The sequence below is a fragment of the Antrostomus carolinensis genome, unplaced genomic scaffold, assembly GCF_000700745.2.
Source record: "Antrostomus carolinensis isolate BGI_N321 unplaced genomic scaffold, ASM70074v2 scaffold11386, whole genome shotgun sequence".
NCBI lineage: Eukaryota > Metazoa > Chordata > Aves > Caprimulgiformes > Caprimulgidae > Antrostomus > Antrostomus carolinensis.
Window position 1 is genome coordinate 23,520 of NW_010323967.1, and position 23,191 is coordinate 46,710.

General features: G+C 38.1%; 1 protein-coding gene across 1 annotated transcript in view; it reads left to right on the forward strand.

Moving 5' to 3' along the window:
* Positions 1 to 23,191, forward strand: part of DENND5A (DENN domain containing 5A) — a 45,898-nt gene that overhangs the window by 8,514 nt on the left and 14,193 nt on the right. Inside the window, exons 5-12 of the mRNA XM_010170769.1 lie at positions 3,886 to 4,073; positions 10,996 to 11,313; positions 13,363 to 13,578; positions 14,512 to 14,746; positions 15,192 to 15,342; positions 15,995 to 16,088; positions 19,130 to 19,261; positions 20,890 to 21,061. Coding sequence (XP_010169071.1) covers positions 3,886 to 4,073; positions 10,996 to 11,313; positions 13,363 to 13,578; positions 14,512 to 14,746; positions 15,192 to 15,342; positions 15,995 to 16,088; positions 19,130 to 19,261; positions 20,890 to 21,061 — 1,506 coding nt within the window. The remainder of the gene's footprint in view (positions 1 to 3,885; positions 4,074 to 10,995; positions 11,314 to 13,362; positions 13,579 to 14,511; positions 14,747 to 15,191; positions 15,343 to 15,994; positions 16,089 to 19,129; positions 19,262 to 20,889; positions 21,062 to 23,191) is intronic.

Here is a 23,191-nt window from a genome sequence, read left to right on the forward strand (position 1 = left end):
TGAAATAGACTTACTCCTTATCTCTGTAGAGCACCTACAACTCTTCTGAAAAGTATGCACTGAGTTAAGACAGCTGTGAAATCTGCTTGGAGGAGATTTTTCTAAACACCTAAAAACAATAAAAGGAGAAATACAATGCACCACTGCCACAGACTGACCTTGAACAGTTTTTATTTTTCTGAGTGTTTGCTGTCTGCTGCCATTTTTAAGTAGAAATAAAGTTGTGGGGTTTTTTCTGCTTTGCTTTGCTTTTGAATCACTTCTCCCCATCTTTCTTTCACTTGCTTAAAATTATGTTCATTCTGGAGATTTAATGTATTAGTTTTATTTCTTTTCAGTATTAGTCCCATGTTGCCCAACTCTAATCTCTTACGTAGGACATTTTCTTCTTATGCCTCCAGTGATTTAGGAAGCTTGCTGCTTGGTGTAGTCATCTTTAATCAGCCTGTTGGACACAGAAGTGAACAGGAATAGGAAGTACTTTGACCCATTGCTTCTCCTAATCACAGTTCTTTCTTACTACAGTTACAGGTTTTTTGATGTAAAAGGCCCAATTAAAGAAATGTATGTTTTCTCTAAGGAGTCTGACATACTGGATAACTGTGCTGAGAAAAATTTGTAATTTGTTGAAAAAATGTTTCTTTTACACCATGCTTTCTGCTATGAACCAGAGTGCCTGAAAGGAACACTCCAGGCAATGCTTTATTCTGGTGACTCAACTGCTTCGCATGCTACCTAGCCATAGGGACTGTGTATATAATTTTTTCCCTTTCTGGTCCTCTTTAGGTTAAAGCAAAGCTTAATCCTGGCAAGTAGTCTATCCTTCTGGTTTATCCACATACTTTCTGAAGATCTCCAAAGTCATCTGTAGTAATGGTCCTCCACTTTATTGGCAACTCTCTGCCTTAAAGCAGCAATATGGGAGTTGCATGTGGAATGGAAATTAATTGACAAATACAGCAATATTTCATTGTGATCCATGAAGTAGGAAGATTAGAAGGAAAAAATATCCAAGAATGTGATAATGCAATGGTTTCAAATTTGGCCAAGTCAGAGAATTTCTGTAGGCACTTGATAGACTTCTCTCTGGAAAATGTGAGAATGGAGAGGTGGAATTGTGGTTCTTACAGATGCCACCTCTCTTTCCAGACCCAAGACCTCTCAATTCTTTTTTTTTCCTGGATTGATTTAATTTTTACAGAGCAACAAAAATGTCTAGATATACTAAATATAGATAAATACTAGTGTAAATAACTTCTTACACATGCTTTAAGAGATAATGTATTTTACCTACAGTGGTTGATTAGAAGAACAAATCAGCCTTTTCCTATATTCTTAAGTGGCCATGTTAAAAAGAAGTGGATTTTCTTTTCCTTGCACAGTGATCAGTTTGGTACTTTCTAAACTAATAGTGCACTAGTGGTATCTATTTTTTTTCCCTACCAGTGCTCTTGTACAATACAAGGTTGAAAGACTCTCTGTCATTTGCACCAGAATAAGCCTATTCTTGTTTCAAAAAACAAGAGCAAGACCACTACTGAAGTGCTTCTTCCCTCTTTTAATTTTTTTGTTATTATTCTTTTTAAATCTTATGTAGTGCTTTGGTACTAGAAGCGTGCTGCTTTCTTCTTTTTTAAAAACAAAAAACCCCTCCATACCCTCTTAGGATAGATATCACTTAAAACATTGGCTTATGTTTGCAGGCTTCTTGCCTTTGCCAACAGCTCCCGACGTGCATAAAGCCTGCAGAATGTAATCGTTGTTACTTGCAAGCTGTGACTGCACAGGCCAAATAGCTGGGAATGGCTTAAGCCATGAGGATATCCAGGATCAGAGAGCTGCATCTGCAGATAACTCCATTGCAGGAGGTAGCTGCTGAGTGGATAGAAATTCTGAATTATTGATGTTACTTTGTAATTAATTTGAAAGGCTAATACTAAAGTTAGCTTAATGACAGAGAGAGAAGTTGTATTTAAATTAACCGGCAGGATTATGCGGGGAGGTTATATAGTAGGAAAACACTGTTTCTATTCTGAGACTTGCTCTTTCAAATAAACAGGCTGAATAGGAACCAGCTGGAATGTTTGTATATCTATGGCTACATTTAAAGTTCCTTTTAAAGCTGAAGAAAATAGGGTATGAAATGGATTCTTCTTCTTCCCAAAGCTTATCATTAATTCATCACTTCTCTGCAGTTAGGCTGTGATTAAAGCTGCAAACCAATAAGTAATTATGTAGGCAGAAACTGGTGTCCAGGCAGAATAGGGGAATGCTGCTGGTGATGTTCACTGATTGTTCCCTAATGTGTTTCAGTTCAAGTAAGCTTTTGGCAAAACCTTTAAACTGTTTAAGCTATTCCGGCTTGTTTTGATTGAAGGCTTCTTCAGTCACAGTAGATCTACTGTGAGGCAGTGACAAGTAGCTCTGTGCAATAACCTTTTCCACCAGCAAAGCTTGATCTGAAAAGAAAAATGAAAAGTCCAGATTGCAGAATTATGACTGATGTTAGCAAAACTTGCACTGAGTTCCTCTTGGGTTGTGGGACTCTTTGTAGACCCCAAACTCTGCACCTTTGACTTCAAATAAAATTAATCATGAATGCCAGGAACTGAATTTCTCAGCCCTCTGTCTTTTGCTTTCTCAAGTCTGAGTGGAGGATGGCTAAAAGATAGAATTAAAGCCATAACCTTAGAAAGTGCAAGGTTAAGCTTAAATGTTCTCCAGAGTGTTTGTTTTGAACAAAAGTTTTTTTTGCCATTTTCATTTGCACTCTGTAACGGGGTGCAGCAGCTTCCGAACCTCAACACCTGAACCTGTGCATTCAAGTGTTTTTTCCAGTGTCATAGTGTCTGTAGTTTTATGACCATGTTAGGAGAAGACACACATACCCCACACATACAGATGAAGGATACTGATTTTTTTTCCCCTTCTTCCTATTCCCACCCCCTTTCCTGGGTGGAACTGGATATTGTTGCAGTATCATTATAGCTTGACTGAAGGTAGGAATTGTCTTAGTCTTGTGAGCTGGTTTTATACTCTTTCCAGCCTGGCAGCTTGAAAGCATTCTGAATGTTTCAGCTGTTGTATTAGACCACATGCTCCGAGTTCATTTAGTGTTGCCTGCTCCTTTATGGTGCGTAGATATCAAAACCCATTAAAGATGATTCTGTAGTACAAAAGAGGAGAGTGAGGTTTTGGCCCATCCTACTGCAGTGTTAACTGCTCTAACCACCAGCTGCTCAATGAAAAGATGGTTTGGTATGCATGTTGCAGAGGTACATGTAGCGCTGCTGTTCAGTTCTAGGAGGAGATGAGTTGTTTTTACATTGAACTGAGGCTTGAGTCGTACATTGTAAAGGATAAATGAAACTGATCCTTTTTATTTTCTACACAGTTATTTCAGTCGCACTCTTGGGTTGGCTACTATACAGCATGCTTTATAGACATTTAAACACTCTTAAAAATGTTTATCTGAGAGATACCAGATGCCTTGGGTTTCATCCAAGGCTTCCATAGAAAATCATAAGCACAGGGAAAATAAATTATTCCCTGTGTGTTTCTTGGCCAGTTACAATACTGCTTCCATACTCAAACTGGTGTTCCTGGTAACCCTGCTATAGGTAGCAGAGGGTGACTTAATGGGTGCTAAGACTCAATTTGCTCATTTCCATATGACTTGTAGAATGACCTACTTTGCGTTGAAATGTCTTTGTTAATTCAGCAAAATGTGCTTGGGTTTGCAAGTCTGGGCTTTCATTAAAATGCTGCTCAGCTAGTACTGAGTTTTGTGGTTTCTGTTTTAAAGCAAGATCTCATTCCTTGAATTTAGATTAGTTTACTGAAAAATGTTTGTGAAATAAATATTTTTTTCTTGATCTTTTTCAGATTATCAGAGACTGATGACTGTGGCAGAGACCATCACAGCACTAATGTTTCCATTTCAGTGGCAGCATGTGTATGTTCCTATTCTTCCAGCATCCCTCCTTCATTTTCTAGATGCTCCTGTCCCTTACCTCATGGGCTTGCACTCTAATGGTTTGGATGACAGGTCTAAGCTGGAACTTCCTCAGGAGGTGAGAGAAGCTCATCTTGATTCATTAACTATTGTACTTAACTATGAGGGAAGTGAGAAATGAGCCAAAACACCGGTGCTAATTGTAACAGCCATTGTGAAGGTCTGGTTTGGGATAGCTCTTACTTTATTTTTTGGAGATGATGGAGAAAATCTAGTGAAACAGGTAAATAAACCCCTGTTTTGGAAATTGTATGCTCTGATAAAATTAAACTGTAATTTTACAGGTATTAATGCAGAGGGGTTACAGAAAGAACACCTTTGTGCCGCAAAACTTAGCCCTGTAGTGCTAGGAGATACCAGAAAGTGCAGTGTGAATTCACCAGCTGTGGGCAGAAGGCCATACAGCTGCTTCTGCGTGGTGCCAAGCGAGCAAAGCTTGATGAGCTTCAGCACTGTGCTGTGCTTGGGCCGGTTCCTGGCTGCGTGGGATTAGGCTGGGTTCCCCACACTGCATTTCTGAATTGGGACTGGCTTACCTGGACCCAGCCTGTCAGGTGTCTGCACTGAAACTATTTCAAATTTTCTTCTAGAACGTGAATTTCAGTGTGCAGCAAAGTGTCAGCATCTGCTTGAGCAAACTGGTACTAACTGGGTTAGTGCTCAGGAAGTCCTCACTTGTAGTGAGGCTCTGTTAACACCAGCCACTGTGTAAAGGAGAAGCAAACGGTCTGTAAAGGTGCTGCAGCTCATACATGGGGCTGGGACTATGATCAAACTGCTTAGAGATTGTTTTTGTTTACTTTATCCTGCTGTTCACTTCACAAATATTCCTTGTAGGGATGTGCCAAGAGAGAGTTTTAAGAACTGGTTTTGAGGATCAGGGGACCAAGAGTGGTTTCACACTACCTGAGGTAGCAAAGGAGATGTCTGCAGGAGCCAGTAACTACCCGTGGGATGCATCTCAGCTGGCTGGCATCTGGCTGGGTTATGAGGCAGTTCCATCAGTCATCTGAATGACTTCTCTCATTGAGCACCACTGAATAGTTTACTTGCTCATGTAGACAGAAAATGCTGAGTGTTAAGTATGATTGGGCTGGCTGTCGTCAAGAAGTTGGACACCTCTGTCAGGTACCCGGTGGGAAGCGCGTGCTTGCAGAGTTATTGGCTGCAGAACAACACAGCTCTGGCCCCTGCTAGAGTCTGCTTACTTGTAGGTGTAGCTTTGCAGAGGAGGGACTGGCTAAACCATGGGAAACACCTTACTTACTGGCACTGGTAGGATTTTCTCTGGTTGTGTGTTTTCTTCTGTTATCAGTTATGTTACTGGGAAAGTAGTGTGGCAGGCAGAGGGTTTTCTGGTGGTGTTTTTTATTTTCATTACCAGGCAGTGCTGCAACATAGCTTGATACAAAAAGAACTTTTTATAAAAACTGCGTGAAATTAAAGACAAGATATTTTTGTGAACCTCCAGTCTGGTCACCATGCCAACATTGCTCTTTTTCTCAAATCCATATGCTCATAGTTTTAATTTGTTTTTCCTGGCAAGTTCAAAGAAAAATTTATCTTTAAACAGTGTTGTTTTTTCTATGAAAAATAAAGTACTTACTCTCTTGATTTCTTTTTTCCTCTCTCTTTTTTTCACATTGGTGTAGTTAGTAACAGAGTAATATATATTCTTGCCATTAAAACAGTCTATTGCTTTGGTTTACTGCAGTTTTACAAAATTTTGGATGTACTGACAGACCTAATTAATATGGTTAGTATACTTTTTAATATGCACCATGGATGTTTTCACTATTATATCAGGCTTCTAAAAGGCTGTCCTCCTTTTGCAAAGAATTTCCTCATTTTAAGATCACTGTAATACTTCCAACCAAATAAACATATTTTAATTTCAAATAGATATTTCAATTATTTAGAAGACAGATGATTTTAAAGAGCTTTATCAGCTTACTTTGGAGGTTTAAAGTGAGGTGGTTGGTCTATGTTTAGATGTTAAAAATGAAATCAAAATAGCATTAAAAAATAATCTGCCACCTCAGTTTACATTTTAACAGATGGCCTTTTGTGAAGGTGGAGGAGTAGATTTTTGAAAGTATCTTACAGAGATCAGAATTGTCTGGGAGTTCAGGGAGAAGAGGACACACAGGACTGAGGTATCAGCAGCCATGTGCCCATGGGATGGAATTTGCTGTAGGACTTCAACTTGTGCTTTTAAAGCTTCAGCTTTTGTCTCTCTTATTTGAGGAGTGAGCTCTTAAAGCTTTGTACATGATGAGTATGACATAATTTGAGAAATCCCCTTGGTAGTCCCTGCTGAGTAAGGTTTCTTGTGAACTGTTGAAGACCTTGGTGCTGCAGGCTGGGAATGTAGCTATTGCACAGAAGTGAACTTGAACATGTGCTGGAGGCTTCAGAGATGACTAAGAAGTTATCCTATACCAATAGATTTGCTTATCCGAGAGGCAAAGTAAACTGAGAAGAACAGGAGCTCACTAGAGTTGGACTTTCATTGTAGAGGGTTTACTTTCAAAAACAAAACAAAAAAACCACCAACTAAACACCAACAAAAAACCCCACCAACAACATGATGACAGTTGCCCATATTCCGGTCACATCTGGTGCTGTAAGGGAATGCTTTGCCATGGGAGCATGGAAACCCAGATGTGTCCTAGGAGTTGATGCTTTGTCAGATGATGATTAAAAGCTTCAGCAAAATAACTGCATTAGTACAGAGTTCAGGTTTAGACTATCCCTTGGGTACATCAGAAAACAGTGCCTGATGGAGAATTCATTGAAGTTCACCAGTGACTTGAAGACCTGACTCTCTGTGGCCCACTAAAATTGTAAAGACTTAAGGCTTACTGTAGGGTTGAGTTTCTTGTACATGTCAGTGATACAGTGCACTTAGTTAAGCTTGTTCTTGTATGTATTGCTGCTTTGTTTAGAGCTCTCTGTATGCATGAGTGTCTGTGGTTTCACTGATAGCTGCATCAGAGGCTTGTAAGGAACCCAGAAGAGAAAGGGGGGCATGGGAGAAGTGGTGCTAGAACAAGGTGTTGCAAAAATCAAAGGGGAAGGGAAGAACATGTAGCTGTTCCAGATGTTGCTGGCAAAACTGTGGTTTGTTTATCGGTAAAATTGATCAAAAAAAGTGGTTAAATGAGCTTTCTTGCAGATCATAAACCCAGCAAGTACTAAAGTAAGATTGGTTTTTTGATGTGTCTTTGAATTTCCTTTTAAAGAAACTTTTGCAGTGCTACAGCAATATATTTTTAACAAGCCATTTCATGCTACTGGATTTGCATGTGCATCTTTCTGCTCTGTAATGCAGGAGAACAGTGGAAATTTAAATTACTTTGAGTGAAAATAAGCAACACTGGATCTTCCAGCACTGGTTAAATCGAATAAAAGTAGTATCTCATTAAAAAAGCTTGTTTTTAATGGAGTGATCCCAAGGGTCCTGGACAATAAATATTTTAGAGAAGATGAAAGATTTTTAAAAGCTAAAATCGGATTCTCTGCTAATATAAGACGTATATATTCTCAGTATTTTTATTTCAGCCATTAAAAAGATGTTATTTGGTGCTAAATCTTAAATTCTGTGGGTTTTTATTTTTGTATGTTATTTCAGAAGATAAGAAAGATCTCTTGAAAAGCCTTTTTTCCTTTTGATGCCAACAGGTTTAGACCAGACTGACCAAAATAATTATTTTGAAAGTTAATCACTGCTTTGTGTCCATTCTCAGGCTGTCTCCTGGTGTGATAGATGCTTGATAATACTGCAAATTTATTGACAGACTTCAGTTTTATGTTTTCCTGTCCTTCTATGTTAAACAGCCACATTCATGTTTTTCAAAGCTGCAGCTGTAAGTTTTCTCAGTCACAAATTCTGGGTTGACATAAAGAACAGTAGTGCTGAGAATAAATGCAGAAGGTCACCATTTGCTTACAGGAATGACACAAGGAACATCCTTTAGACTTTAGGATCACTAAACATATTTTCTACAAGCCAACCATGTGTCTACGAATATGCAAATCCATGTTTTCTGTGTGTTAAGTGAAGTGGATGCAAGGTGAAGTATTTGCAGGGTTGGGACCTAAGGCACAAAGGTGCTACCTGCTGGAGAAATGCTGTAGATGAGTGTTTTTTAGTTTTTCAATGCTGTATTCAAGCAGAAGCCTTAACTCAGAACCGTGTTTCAATCTGACTCTCTAGGAGGGGATGTGAAAACCTCTCTTTAACTTACAGTTTGAACTCCCGCGCTGCACAGAGAATTCAAGTAGTGGTGATTGTGCTATCAGAACTGACAGTTCTGTATTGATGTAAGCGTCTGTTTGTATACAGTGCAGTTAAGTATTAATGTTCAAAATGAAGCATATTTTCTCTTTAGAATGTCAGTGGGGTAGGGAGTTTACTCATTATTAGTGAATAGTAATTCCTCCTTAGACATCCTTTTGGCAGAACCTAGATCGTTTCCTTCTGTATTTTTGAACGGAGCTGAAAGGAAGGATATGGGCTTGATGCAGGCGTTGCTAGATATGTGTAGGAGTTTGGTCCTTATCGTACCTGAGGTCAAACTGAAGAATTGCAATTGTCCTCTGGTTTTAGAATTGATGGGTGTAGTCTGGACCTCACTGAGCCAATACCCTAAGGTAAGGTAATCCAAAAGAGAAGGAAGGTTGAATTACGTCAATTAAAGAGTGTTTTAAAAGGAAGAAATGCAATTAAACTGCTTGAAGAGTTTTTTAATGAGTCTGTCTTGACATTTCTCAGACAGCTTGTGATGAATTAAATGTTTTTTGTTCTTCCTTCAGCACCGATTTGTAGGCATTGTGCCTAATTTCAAGGCTTTATTTCTCTCATGTTTTGAAGTGCTTAGTGTTCCTGATAAATATTAGCTGACTTGACTTCTAATCATCACAGAACCATGTGTATAGTGGGGTCTTGAAGTTCCTAAATTTAGGTGCTTACTTGAAACAGGAGAGCTCTTGTGTACATACTGTCCCTTTGTGCTGAATGTTTCTTTGCACAAGAAGCAGATGCACTCTGCCTGCATCCCTAGCCCACCACTGGAGCTGCCTTGCTAGGTGGGCTCGTACAACACCTCTTGTGTTCGAGCAGTGTTGGTACTGGGGAAATCTAAACAGTGACACCTGCCTTATTTAGAAAATAAAAACTTTTCTTTAGGGTGCACCAGAAGCTGTTTCAGAATCAATGTCTTGGTTCTATTTATTGACTGTGGATTCTTTTGCACCACCCAGTTCAATTTGTGATTTAATTTGCAGTGAAGGATCTATACAAGAACTGCTAAACTGCTTTATATGCATTCTTTTGAGCATTAAAAGTAAATACTGGTATTAAAATGCTAAAACATCAGGAAATTAAGAACTGGAATTCCTCTACTTACCTTTATAACTATGGGTGATATTGTAAGAGAGCATAAATTGGACTTTCTCATGCAAAGTTCTGTGCAGATCTTGTGTAACATGTCCAGTGGGATTTTGCTTTAAGACTTACAATGGGTTTTCTTAGGTTTTAATATTGAAGTTCAAGAAATAAAACACAACAGATACTTGTGTTTTAAGGAGAATTGACATTCTAACTTTGTTCTGTAGAAATGCCAAGAGAGCTAAATCTGTCACAAGTACTGATTTACTTAAATGAAGGGGTCTTGTCAGGCACACCTTATCTTAGTCTGCCTATGGTCAGTCCCACAGTAACATCCTCCGAGAACTGCTTTGTCCCTGCTGGTGCTTCAGTGTTTGTGTACATTACTCTGATTTCTGGGATCATCCACCCATCTCACATTCAGTGTGAGGTTAATCTCTTCCAATTCTTTCATTCCTACTAAATTGTAAGAGTGCTTCCATCCTTTTGCACTTACCGAATCATAAGAAATAACTGGAGATCTGTTAGCTCTCATGACTTGGTATGTATTTTTGCTGCAAAGCTATGGTGAAGCCTGAGTTCAGATGTGCCTCTTAGAATAATGTGCTGAAGCTAGGTTGAAAGTACCCCATAATGTGGGTGAAGTGATTTTTTTATAGGGAAGGCTAAGTGGGAGTCCATGTTAATTCTGCAGTGACAGAAACCAGAAATGCTTGTACAGTAAAGCAACATTTACTCTGTGTACTTAACTTTCCAAGGTGAGTTCACACCTGAATGAGGTTCTTGCTGTGAAGTATGTAATTATGTAATGTTAGGAAACCATTTGTTACAGATCTTGCAATGCAGAAGCCAAAAGGGGAAACCCCCCTTGACCAAATGTAGGGTGAGGTAAATCTTTGAAAGATGTGCAGCTGCTTTTGATGTTGCCGTGGAAGCCACATAGGTGAGGTTTTAATTTTTTTTTTTTTTCTTGGTCTTTTTTGATGGTAAATAAGAGAGAGGTTGGAACAAGAAAACAGAGTTTAAACTAGTTCCATTCATTTTTCCCCATGGAAACAAACTTCTAAACTTGTTCAAGGAGTTGCCTTGGTTTTCAAGTTGCTTGCAAAAAAAGAAAAGAAAACTTTTATTGCAGCTTCTGCAACATCAGTACATGTTCTAGAATGGAATTCGCCAAATCTTTTAGAGGAGTGGATTGATAATCAGAACAACAGGCAGTCACCTGCTTACATATATAAAAGTGTTGCAAATATCCCGCAATTAAAATCTAGCTGTATGTGTATGAAATAATTTACTCGTCTATACTTAATATATGCTACAATCTCCTTTTGTACCTAGCAGACAACTTCAGAGTCTTCTTTCTTAGTTACTTCCTTGGAAGACCTGGAAGTGTGTAGGCCTTGTACTGCTTTCTCCAAAGCCAGCCAACCAGTTCAGTTATGGTTGGGGCAAGTCTGTTTTACAAAATAACCAAACAAATGCAAATGTATTTGAATCTTTCCATAGGCACAAAACCTCGAGATGAATCAAATGTGACCCTTGTGCTTAATGATGTTGTAATGGTATCCTGTTCTAAATTAAATCCCAGGCTAACCTGTGCTTTGTGGATGTAGACAACCATTTCATCGAGCTGCCAGAAGACTTACCCCAGTTCCCAAATAAACTTGAGTTCGTCCAGGAAATTTCGGAGATACTAATGGCTTTTGGAATTCCACCTGAGGGAAACCTTCACTGCAGTGAAAGTGCCTCCAAGATGAAGAGCCTCAGAGCATGTGATTTGGTTTCTGATAAAAGAAATGGGAACATAGCAGGATCACCTTTGAATTCCTATGAGCTGCTAAAGGAAAATGAAACTATTGCAAGACTCCAAGCACTTGTTAAAAGAACAGGTGTGAGTCTGGAAAAGGTAAGCTATGAAATCATCTGCACTCTCTCTTGACATGCAGTAGAAGGTGGTCTGAAATAATGGTCCAAAGACTTTGTCTTCACTGGAGAGAACTTCTGTTAATATGTTCACAAACCTTGTGAACATCTGTAGACACAAGGACAGCCTTGGGGGAGTGAGATTTAACCCCACAACATCTAGGAAAACATTTGGCTGTCCCCTACGTGATTCTTTGCCAAGATAACGTGTTTAAAATTACACCTTGCCTTGTTTGTTCTTGGTTTTAAGATTTATTCTAAATCTACATCACTTTCATATGATTTACATGGATAAAACTGACATCCAGATAGGATCCAATCTTGATTTCTGTAGGTATCTTTCTTTCTCATTGTGTGTAGAATGTGTATAATTTTGCTTGTGTATAATAGACTTGCCAGAGAGATACTGTGATGCTTTTTTTTCTGTTTGATGTTACAAAGTGCATTAATGTCTAATTCCATGCAAGTGAACGTGCACAGCTTGTGGTGACCCTGGTTGAATTTTTTTTTTTGGGGGGGGGGGGGGTCAGAATTGGGAAAATGTTTCCCTTTTTGCTGAAAAGGTATTACCTGAAAAACCATCGTGGGTTTTTTGAGCCTTTGTGGAATGGAATGAAGATTTTTTTCTCAGCAAATGTTTAAATTATCTTGACCAATTCTTCATTGCTGGGTCTGATTCCTACCTGTGTAGCTGTAACCTGGTCTAAAGGTGGGGCCAAACAGAGATAGAAATTGTGAGAGCTACAACAGGTTGGGGAGTAGAACCACTTTGTGGGGAGGGAGCTGCAGGGGGGTTGCAAGAAGAAGATGCTCGAGTCAGCTGTGTTCCTCTTCTCAGGTTTTTCTTTTGCATTGTTTTCTTCTTGTTCAGGGGAAAATTGGTAAGAAGCTTTTGTTCTTTTGCTGAATGGGTTGGGAAGCGATGGGAGAAGTACAGGTCTTTTTTTATTTCTTGTAAGTTTTTGCACATTTAGGCCTTATCTATTCTGTGCTCTCTTCTGCAGTAGTTCAAGTCCCATTTTACTGGCCTTTTTTGTGATGACAGGAGAGTATAGGTTATAACTGTCAAATTTTTCTGAAATACTTAAATAATTTAGAGGACTGCTTAATACCAAATACCCAATTAATGGAGAATATATAGATGCCAAGTGCTGCTTATGGGATGCAGTTAGAAGCAAGGACTGAGTAGCAGAACTCTCTCTAGCAGATGCTATTTATAGCTGGCCTTGGACTGCTATGACCAAGGTGCTTTAAGAAGCATGGGACAGCTGCAGCAAAGACATCATTGTGCAGATGTTGTAAGCTCTAGATATGTCTAATTATGTGTGGCAGTGCCTCTCATAATAATTAACAAAGGCAGGGGTAGCAAATGTGTATTTGAAATAGTACATATTTAGTGTCTGAATCTCAAATTACTGTTTTTATAAATCTTAGCCCACATGTTAACTGAAAATGCATTTTATTTCATTAAAGATTACTCTGGACTTTATAGTGATGAATTGTGCATTACACTGCTAAGGACTTAGGTAAAAGGAAATTGGCTACTAGACATGCACAGCTTCTCTTTACTGTGTGTTTCTGTCTTCATTTGGAAGCTGTTATGTATTGAACTGTAAGAGTACTAAATTTGGACTTCTGTTATACCAGACAGAAATATGTATTTGCCTAATACGCAGGGGTAGTAAAAACCCCTAAAAATCTATGCAGGCAGTTAAAGGATAAAAGTAAATTAAGCATATGGCATACCTGGGCATTTATATTGTTGTTACCTGTCCTTTTTTAATCTAATGCATATCTAGTGCAAGCAGTACTAAAGTAGGTTGTGGTTTATTATTGAAATTAGAAGTTTTATAGACAAAGGTTTATTTCTATTTTTTTTTATGTTGCTGTTTTATTACAGTGCTTGAAACTGTAAGTAATTTTTAAATTGAAATGATGACTTGAGGAGTAGCAGCTTTAAGATCTTATATACCTAGAATTCCGGACAAAGCAACAGTACAAATTTTTTTTGTGTGTTCTCTTGCTTTCTCAGTTGGAGGTACGAGAGGAGACCAGTAGCAAAAAGGATCTTAAAATTCAGTGTGATGAAGAAGAATTCAAGATTTACCAGCTGAACATTCAAATCCGTGAAGTTTTTGCCAACCGTTTTACACAAATGTTTGCAGATTATGAAGTATTTGTCATTCAGCCCAGTCAGGACAAGGACTCTTGGTTTACAAACAGGGAACAAATGCAAAACTTTGATAAAGTAAGTTGTAATAAGAAGATATGTCAATGTGAAAAGTAAAACAATATTCAAACATAAGACTTTGTTTATTGGGCCATAAAATGGAAGATAGTACTATCAGAATTGTAATTTCTTACTTAAACTTCAGTGTTCCCAAAAAAGTCACATCTTGTATATTATGTGGAAAAATGTATACATAAACACACTTAGAGGGATAAAGATACTCTTTAAACGATACTGTAGAAAAATACAGCTTGCTGTAGAAAAATAGCTTAGAAAGCCTTACTTTATGGTTAACCTCTACATTAAAGTTAAATATTACTAGTGAAAATGACATTTTTATTTTTTTAACCAGAGGAATTGCTGAATATATTAATGGATATAGCCATGACCACGCACAACACTTACATACATGTGTATGAAATGCATTTCTAGCTCTTTTCTAGGGAAACACAAGACCCACTTCTTCAATTTTTACTACTGTCTTCTTTACTGGAGGTCAGATATCTGTCAGCAGGATAGTTCACGTGGGTGAAGATTATGTTGCAGCACTGCCTGCCAAAATGCTAATCTGATTCCCATCAAATCGTATGAAAAGATTCTCATTAACTTCATAAGCTTTGAGCATTTGAGCCCAGCCAGAAGTACATAATATCCACACCTGCAGTACTACTGTTGTGGTTTCCTGGGATTCTGTTGAAATTTTTAGAAAATTAAGGAAATGCTAACATCACAGTTTAATAATTATTGTGCTATGTCGTAAGAGATTGTAATGAAAAACTGATTTGATATAGACTGCCTGTTTCAGAGATAGAATTGGTATGTGTGATAAAACCAGGCTTTAAGTGGCACCAAGGCACTCTAATACATCCTAGATGAGAAAAGTTGGTGCTTTTGGTGGATGCATCTCTCTCTGCAGACTCCCAAACACTCTTATCTCTTCTTGTCTGTTAGGCATCTTTCTTGTCGGACCAGCCTGAACCATACTTGCCTTTCCTCTCGAGGTTCCTGGAGACCCAAATGTTTGCATCATTTATTGACAATAAGATTATGTGCCATGATGATGATGATAAAGACCCTGTTCTGAGAGTATTTGATTCTAGAGTGGATAAAATTAGGCTGCTAAATGTTAGGACACCAACTCTGCGCACATCCATGTATCAAAAGTGCACAACCATTGACGAAGCTGGTAAGACCACCTTATTGACACTTAAGAAAATACAACTAGTCAGTGCTGTTTGCAGACATTAGGTTACAGTTATGTAAGGATTCATGCTTTGAAATCTCAAAAAAATAGACCAAAAAAGCTGAAGTGTAAAGCTTAAGTGGGGAACTAAATGTTACATAGGAAGCTGAGATGTGAGGTGAAATTCATGTAAAGTTTAATTGAACTCAACTGTTGTCCTGCATGCTTTGTGTGAAAAATCTTTGAGGTTAGGAAGATAAACATTTTTCTCCTTTTGGTGTCAGTTCTATGATATTTAATAAAATCTTGTACTAGTGTACCTGTTGCGGTCAGTAAGAAACTTCATCTCCTCTTAAATTTGAGATCTGCTTTTAGTTGAGGATGTATGATTATGGATACATGTCTGATTAAGACACCTCTAAAAAAAACAAATTTCTTATTATTTCAGAAAAATCTATTGAATTGAGGCTAGCAAAAATAGATCACACTGCAGTCCACCCACACTTGCTGGACATGAAAATTGGACAAGGGAAATATGAGCTTGGATTTTTTCCCAAGCTTCAGTCTGATGTTTTATCCACCGGACCAGCAAGCAACAAGTGAGTAAGCTAAGGACAACGGGTGCTGAATCTTAGCGACCTCTATAGAATGGTACTAAAGCAGAGACAGTAGAAAGCAAATTCAGTACCTTTGTTTTAAAGTGAGAACAAAAAAGTGAGTGGGTGGGTTGTGTGTGGTGGGTTGTTTTGTTATGTCTCTTTTTTCTTTTTTTTTTTTTTTTTTTTTTTTAATTTTTGTTGTTGAAGTCTTAATTTCCCAGAAGCAAGTTGACTTAAGAAAGCCATATTATATTTGAGGTTATAGTTGATGTACTTGGATTTACTCATAATTACTGTTGATATAAAAGCAGATCTCCTTATTGGATCTCAGTTAAGAGGTAGCAAGTATTTTAGGATAGCTTCTTATAAAAACTTTGAAGGAAGAGAAAAAAAGTGTAAATTGTAACTGGATATCATGAAAGAATGGAAAAATACAAAGCAAGTGTATGTTATCTAATTATCTGAAATCCTTTGGTTGCCCAGTGTTGGCTTCTTCTACAGAGATTCTTTGTGTGTATTTGCAGCTGCACTTTGACGTAATTGCTGTTGACATGTTCAATATACAATAAGATAGAAACTTCTTATTTCCCCCATTGCCTCTCCTCTTCACCTAACTCTTGACATCTGCTGAATAATATTCCTCTGTCTGTAGGTGGACAAAGAGAAATGCTCCTGCACAGTGGAGGCGGAAGGACAGACAGAAGCAACACACAGAGCACCTGCGTCTTGACAATGATCAGAGAGAGGTGAAAACTGTTCAACTATAGAGATACAATTTTTTTTTCCTAATTGCCTGAATAATGCTCTGTAACCTTTATTAAATGTCTAGACAGTTACTTGCAGTCCGCCTCTGCTCTCCCTTATTTGTATTTACATATTCTAAGAGGTATGCTATTTTCACTCTTTCTCAGCTTAAATTTTTTTCATCCCATATATAGGAGAGTTCCCTGAAAATGTCATCACACACTTTAAAGTTAAAAAAAAGGGGGGGGGAGGGGGGACAGGACACGGTGGAATTAATCTTAACAGTTTTTAGACATCTATTTCCTGTCTCTATAATTTAGTCACCCTATGCTTCTTTTGTATATTTGATGGAGGAAAGATAAGCAACTCCAGAGAGTGAATAATTTCATCCTAAAATCAGAAGCATTACCTTTTGGAGTTGCCTGTTTTTCTTCTGTAGACCGTAAAAGAAGTCTTAAGGTGGCAAATTGACACACAAACTCATGCTAAGGTGGGAATGTGAACCCCACCCATGCTGTCAGGTTTGTGTCTGCCTGTTCTAACACCACACAGTCTGATGCTGATTTGCTCACCTTCTGAACTGATAACTTCTCTCACCAGTGTTTCTACAACTGACAGTTATTCTTTGTGGTTGAAGGGATTTTGAAAGAACTGGGGCGATGGAACTAATTACAGTACAGTTTCTGATTCATATGTGAATGCAAACTGTTACACTGGGTGTTGATTTATGGGTAATTCCAAGAATAATCTGGTTTAAAATATCATAATTAATTTTTTTGTTTAGTAACATCAGAGCTTTACTTTTGTTTAAATGTATGGTATTCATTGAAGATGATATTCTCTTGCCTTGTCAAATATCTTAAGAAAAGCTTCACTTGGAATTTTAAAGTAGTCTTGTGTCTGTTAGGATAATATTGTCAAAATCAAATATCTTTGTCTGTCCAGTTCATTCTTTTATGATAGTGATGAGTTTAATTGCCTTTCCACTGTACTCATTTCCAGAATTTTCTCCTTGGTTTGTTACAATTTTTTTGAAGTATAGTGTCATCCATGTCATCCATAACCATGTAATAGAAGAATGTCTGCATAATAAAAATGCAATGAGTAGTTTCTGGCTTTGACATGTTCCATGTGCTCAGAGAACTCTGAAGTACTTTTTAATTAAGAGTAGCAGAAGTGAAGAATAGTTTATTTGTAACTTGATTATTGCTTTTAACAATTACAATGTTTAGCACATGTAAACTTCCGAGACTTCAGTTAGGTAATTACAAAGGCAAAAATCTACCTCTAGTCTCTGGGTTTTTTTGTTTGTTTTGTTTTTTAATTGACTCTTCACATTTTGATTATCCTGTAGAAATTATTCTGTCACACAAGGCAAATAATTTCTGAGGAATAAAAATTACAAATACATGCTCAAGTGAGGGTAGCAACTGCCAGGTTAATCTGTGCTAATGTTTTAGGGTTTTATGCCATACCTTGTTGATTGCATACTACTGACTGGATGTTGACCCCCCTCTCCCAGGTGAACCAGAGACTTTCCTATTAATTCTGAAAGAATGGGGAGGGAACCCTTCTGAGATGAACACTGGGGATCAGGCTGAGCAGGAGGAAGTGGTTTCACAGTGCAGTGTTGTGAGTTTTAGACAAATTAAAGCTTTGGGGTAGCCAGCAAAAATCTGTGGAATTGAGACTTAGTGGCTTTTAACTTGCAAGTATTTGTGCCCAGCACAGGGCAGAGTTTACACGAATCTGATGATTAAACACCATCTTTTCTTTTTTCCTTTCATCTTAATTACTTATTAATTTATTTTTATGTTGAATGCTTGGGAGTTCTACATTGTATTATGTCTTCACTCTTTTCCTTTTCTGTTTTGCATGCTTGCTTTTATTACTTCATATGTGCTTACAACTTTCACTTTACATGGTCTGCTTGGCTTTTTGCTACCAACTTGTCCTGCCAGCACCTGGACTTTTCCATGTCAGAGCTTCAGTTGCAGTTATGTTTAGACTGGTACCAGCATGATTGGCCCTTCATGCCCTCTATAAAATCTGTATCAGAGCATTATCTGGTATGTCCAATGCACAATATAACTGTAATTATAGTTCTGGATAAAGATGCATAATTGAATGTATATATCATAGCTCTTTAGTGCAAGGCTGATGAAAAAGATGTGGTTTTCCCTCATTGTGAAGATCATACCATGTCTGATAAATCTATCTGTTCACTGAATTTTCACTTGACCATTATTTCAGCGTAAACTAGAGAAGTTACCTATTAATCTGAAATATACTGATTGTGAGTATTCTGTCACTGCCTGTACAGGACTTTATTACCTATTCACAGTTAGCCATGCCCCAAACAATCTATGACCACCTGTCTTTCAAAACATTTGCCAAATTATTTTTGTCTCTGAGGTGAAAACAATGGAAACTCCTTGATGGCAGCAACAGGAGCAGAAAAGCACTTTCGAGTATAGTGAATTCAGGAAATTATTTTGCTCAAAAATGCAGATGGCTTATAGCTGAGAGCATTTTGCAGCTGCTTCCTGAAAGACTGAGAGGGTGGGTAAGAAACAGAAGATCTTCAGGAATGCAGGACATAGCACAGATCTCAGTTTTCTTGCAGTCCCCATGCAGACCAGTCTGCCATTTGAATAGTCTCGGTCTGGATAATTATTACAAACTTTTTAATTTTATATGAAAAAATAACAAGACACTTCTCAGTGGTGGAGGGAGTAATTGAATCTCTATGCATCTAAATATCCTTGGCAGTTTGTATTGTGTTTTTGTTAGTCAGTAACGTGTGTTCTAATACTAGCTAGACAATGTAAATGGGGATTTGACCTCCAGTGGAATAGTACCTTAAGTGTCTCAGCCCAATATAATGTTTTATATGAAAAGGATCCTTTTCTGAAAGGGGATCCGATCGTTTCCTCCGTATTCAACAGGGATGGGTTATAAAGATAAGTTTACCATTTTCTCTTGGCAAAGTAGTCTCACTTGTGCTTTTATCTGTATTTGTCAATTTTCTACCTCAATACAGAAGTATATCCAAGAAGCCAGGAATCTGGGTAGCACCATTCGGCAGCCCAAACTGTCTAACCTCTCTCCATCGGTAATTGCACAAACAAATTGGAAGTTTGTAGAAGGCTTGTTGAAGGAATGCCAAAATAAGGTAATACAGAGAATATTTCTGTTCTCTTGTACCTCGTATCTATGCTTTATGGGCCATTTCTTGGACAATATGTTGGAACTCCCCTCTTTCGCCATCTGTTTCTGATTTATCCATATAAAGATTTTTCATGATAGTGAGAAATTCATGAAGAGATAATGTACTTAGAAATTCAGCAAGGAGTGGAAACTTTAACAAGCAGTTTTATGTTAGAGAATGTAAAATGATGGAAAGAGATTGAATATTCTGATGGGTCTTTATCATCCTGCTGCCCATGTCTATTATAGCTTATTTTAGTTATCACTAATGAGACTATACTATTTCAACAAGAGTGAATGTTCCAAAAGCGGAGGCTGTGGTGAAAACGCATGAGCTTTTTTTGTAACTAAAGGAAGTGGGTTAACAAACTTCTGAAATGTAAGTTTTCAAGCACTTATTGAAGAAATTTTGCATTAGTTTGTAGACATGATTCACCAGTATATATTTGACAATATATTAATCTGAATTAAATGTGAATGTTTATACTAATACAGTAAAGAGAATTATTATCAAATAGACACATTCTTGCCTTAAGTCAGTGGAGGTAATACAGCAATTGTGTACAACGTTTTGTAGAACTTTAATACATGCATCTACATCTGATTTCACTTTGGTTTTCTGTGTGTATGAAACTGTCCAAATAATCTCTTTCACTTAATAGAGGCATATGACAGTGAAAATCCGTAGATAGACTTGACTCTTTCACTGTGGGAGTGCAACTCTAGGGAATGTAGTAAGCCTGCTGTTAGTGGAGAGAGAAATTACTAGGGGAGGTGAGGAGGAGGAGAAGCTAGATACTAACTTAGTGTTCTTTGTCTCAACTAAGACTGTGCACAGGTGCCCAAGGGAGTATTACTCATTTCAGAGCTCCTCTAGAATAGCAATAAAGGGGAAAACGTGTAAGAGGTGAGCAGAAGTGATTCCCTAGTAATTTTTTCTTCCAGGTAGCTGTATGATGAATATATTGTGACTGGGACACTGTGCTTTGAGAGTTGGTGAGAGCTTCATTGACCAGTATGAAATTGTGCACGATTTAGGAGAATGTGACTCATGGGGGGAAACTCAAGAGGTGCACTCCAGAATGGGTTTGGTTTAACCACAAATACAAATTCTGACAGAACAAGGTCTCACAGGAATGACCTATCCCCCTGCTACCTGGAAGCACTTGTGCGCGTTCACCTCCCCTGGGAGGAGGTGGACATGGCGTATTGTTCCCAGTCCAGCACTTGCCAGGCTTCAGAAACACCCAAGCCTGCCTTGCAGGGCCTCACTGCTGGGCCCCTAGCTGGTCAATGTGGCCTCCTCTTCCCTTTCTTGGAGTTACTCTGTGGAGGCTTATGTGCCCGTTTGCAAGCTCCTTGTTAGGAAGATGGAAGAGGCTGTAAAGTGATCAACCCTGGTGCTGCCATGGCTTGAAAAACAGGGATAAAAGAAATGCAGTCTTGCACTAGCCTCAGAAATGCTGTTTACACCCAGTTATTCTGACACGTCTTTGCTATTGTGTGCTTCCTTGTTGGTTATTTTAAAAGAGTAAGTGATCTTGGAAGTTCCTGCGAAAAGAATTAACTCTCTTTTGCCTTGTTCTTTTCGAGACCAAGAGAATGTTGGTTGAAAAAATGGGTCGAGAAGCTGTGGAGCTAGGTCATGGTGAAGTGAATATCACAGGTGTGGAAGAGAATACCCTGATAGCCAGTCTGTGTGACCTCTTAGAAAGGATATGGAGCCATGGTCTGCAAGTCAAACAGGTGAGAAACAAATATTCCCGTATGTTACAGAATGCATTTTCCTAAAGTCATGTTATGCTCTTCTTCTCTCCGCTTTCAGAGGATACCTCTTGTGTGTATTTAGAAATGTTAAAATACTTGTGTGTGTCCCCAGCCTTTTTCCTGTCAGTTACTACCCCGTTGTCTGTCTCCACTTTTTGCTCTGGGATGCAGGCAAGCATACATGTAGATGTGTTCCACAGATGAGTTCTGGGAGGACTTACTTTCCATTTAACCTGGGGTATTTGTTTGGTTTGGTTTGTGGGTTTTTTAAATAGGATGGTAAATAAAACCATTTCTGTGTTCTTAATACTTTCATTATTGACGTTGCATTGGCTGTAAGGCAGCATATGCTAAAGGTGCTGTCATGAGGATAATTTAGTTTTTAAGAGTAAAACCCTTGCTATTTTGGTTCTTCCTGAATGATGTAGGCGTAGTTAAGTGATGTTTACAAGATCATTAGTTAGAGGTGTTGTTTTTCATAAGAAATTAATAATTGTTTGTCCTGCTTTTCTGTTTGGAGTAATTTGTGGGACTAGATGGATTTTTTTAAAGGCCTTTATCCTTTCCTCCTCATTTGTACAAAGGAATAGCAGGGACAGTGAGGATTGTAACTTTTTTTTAAAAGAATGTGCAAAATAACTGTGCATAATCCAGACAATTGTAATTCAATGTCTCTGTTTCCAGCACCCAAGCGCCCGTGTTTAAATCTGCTCTCCTTCAAACCATGTAGCAGTTCTCTATGTGAAGATTTATCATGTGATTCTCTCCCTTCCCTCTTGTATATCACTTAGGATAGAAGCTGTACTGCTTTCGTCTTAGAAGACAGAGCATCAGTATACTCTGCTTCAACTCAGATTTGGGCCTCTCAGACCACCAGACGGCCAACCCTACATAAGGTTAATGCTTTGGATTGATTGCAGATGCTGAATGGTGGAATAAATAGAGTGGTGGAATATAATAGAGGCCTGATGGAGGAAATGCAGCGCATCTCACATTATGATCTATAGTTTAAAAAAAAAAAAAAAGCACCACCAGTTCTTTGTGTGCTCTGGCCTTTATTAAATATGCAAAAGCCTTTTGTTTTATATATTGATTTTATTTTATTTTTCAATAATAAGCCAAAGAAGACTCTTCTTTCTCAGTTGACCATAGTAATGAGGATGACTTTCCTTCCACCAATCCCTGCTTTTACCTCTTCCCTGCTGATGAACCCTGATGGTCCTACATTAACTATGTACTGATTCTTCCACATGCAAAGTGAATCCACACCTTCCTTTGCCCAGACCAATGCAGGAGAGTTGTCGGACGTAGGGTCTAATGACTGAAGTAATCTGAACTTTCAGAAGGCCTTGGTTATTCCCTTGCCTGTTCTCTGTTCCACTGCTTTCCTTAGGTTGTCTTACTTTCCCTTATAGATACAGCTTGCATCATCATTGCTAGTTGATAAAGTTAAAGGAGAGTAACATGATGGTAAAGGAAGTGGACAGACATATACTGCATGGGTTCTTACATTCATCATGATTGTTGACATTTCTTTGCTGCAGGATCCTTTGTTTGCTGCTTTATGTGATCTGTTGCAGTTCTCCTTGCCATGGCAGCTAGTTGCTGAACACTAGGCTGTGTGTGCATGTGTGTGTTTATTGAGAGAAATGCCATTTTGGATGTAATTGTTTTCTGGTTGGTATTTTTTGTGCTTTCTTTTTATAAGACTTGCATTTTTGGCTTTCCATATTGGATCTGTCAGGTACACACATGAGGCATTGAGCTTCTCTGGACTTTTTGTATCTTTACCACTGAATGCATATTTTTTTAATAGATTTCTGTCAATACAGGTGTTACAGGCACTCTAGGCTTTATCTTCTGGAAGGATGTAACTTCTGGAATAATCCCTCATGGTTGCTAGTTCTTTATGTCAACTCTAGCGAGCTATAGAATTGAAGTGTTTAAAGATTTTTTTTTTTTTTTTTTAAAGGTAGTTTAAATAAAAAAATATTTCAAAGTTGAACCATAATTAGTACACCTCCAGGAAGGTACTTACATAATTTTAGATCATATCGATAGTGCTGAATTGGCAACTGTTGCTTTACAGTCATGGTTTCTTTCTGCACAAAGTTGTAAATAAAAATAT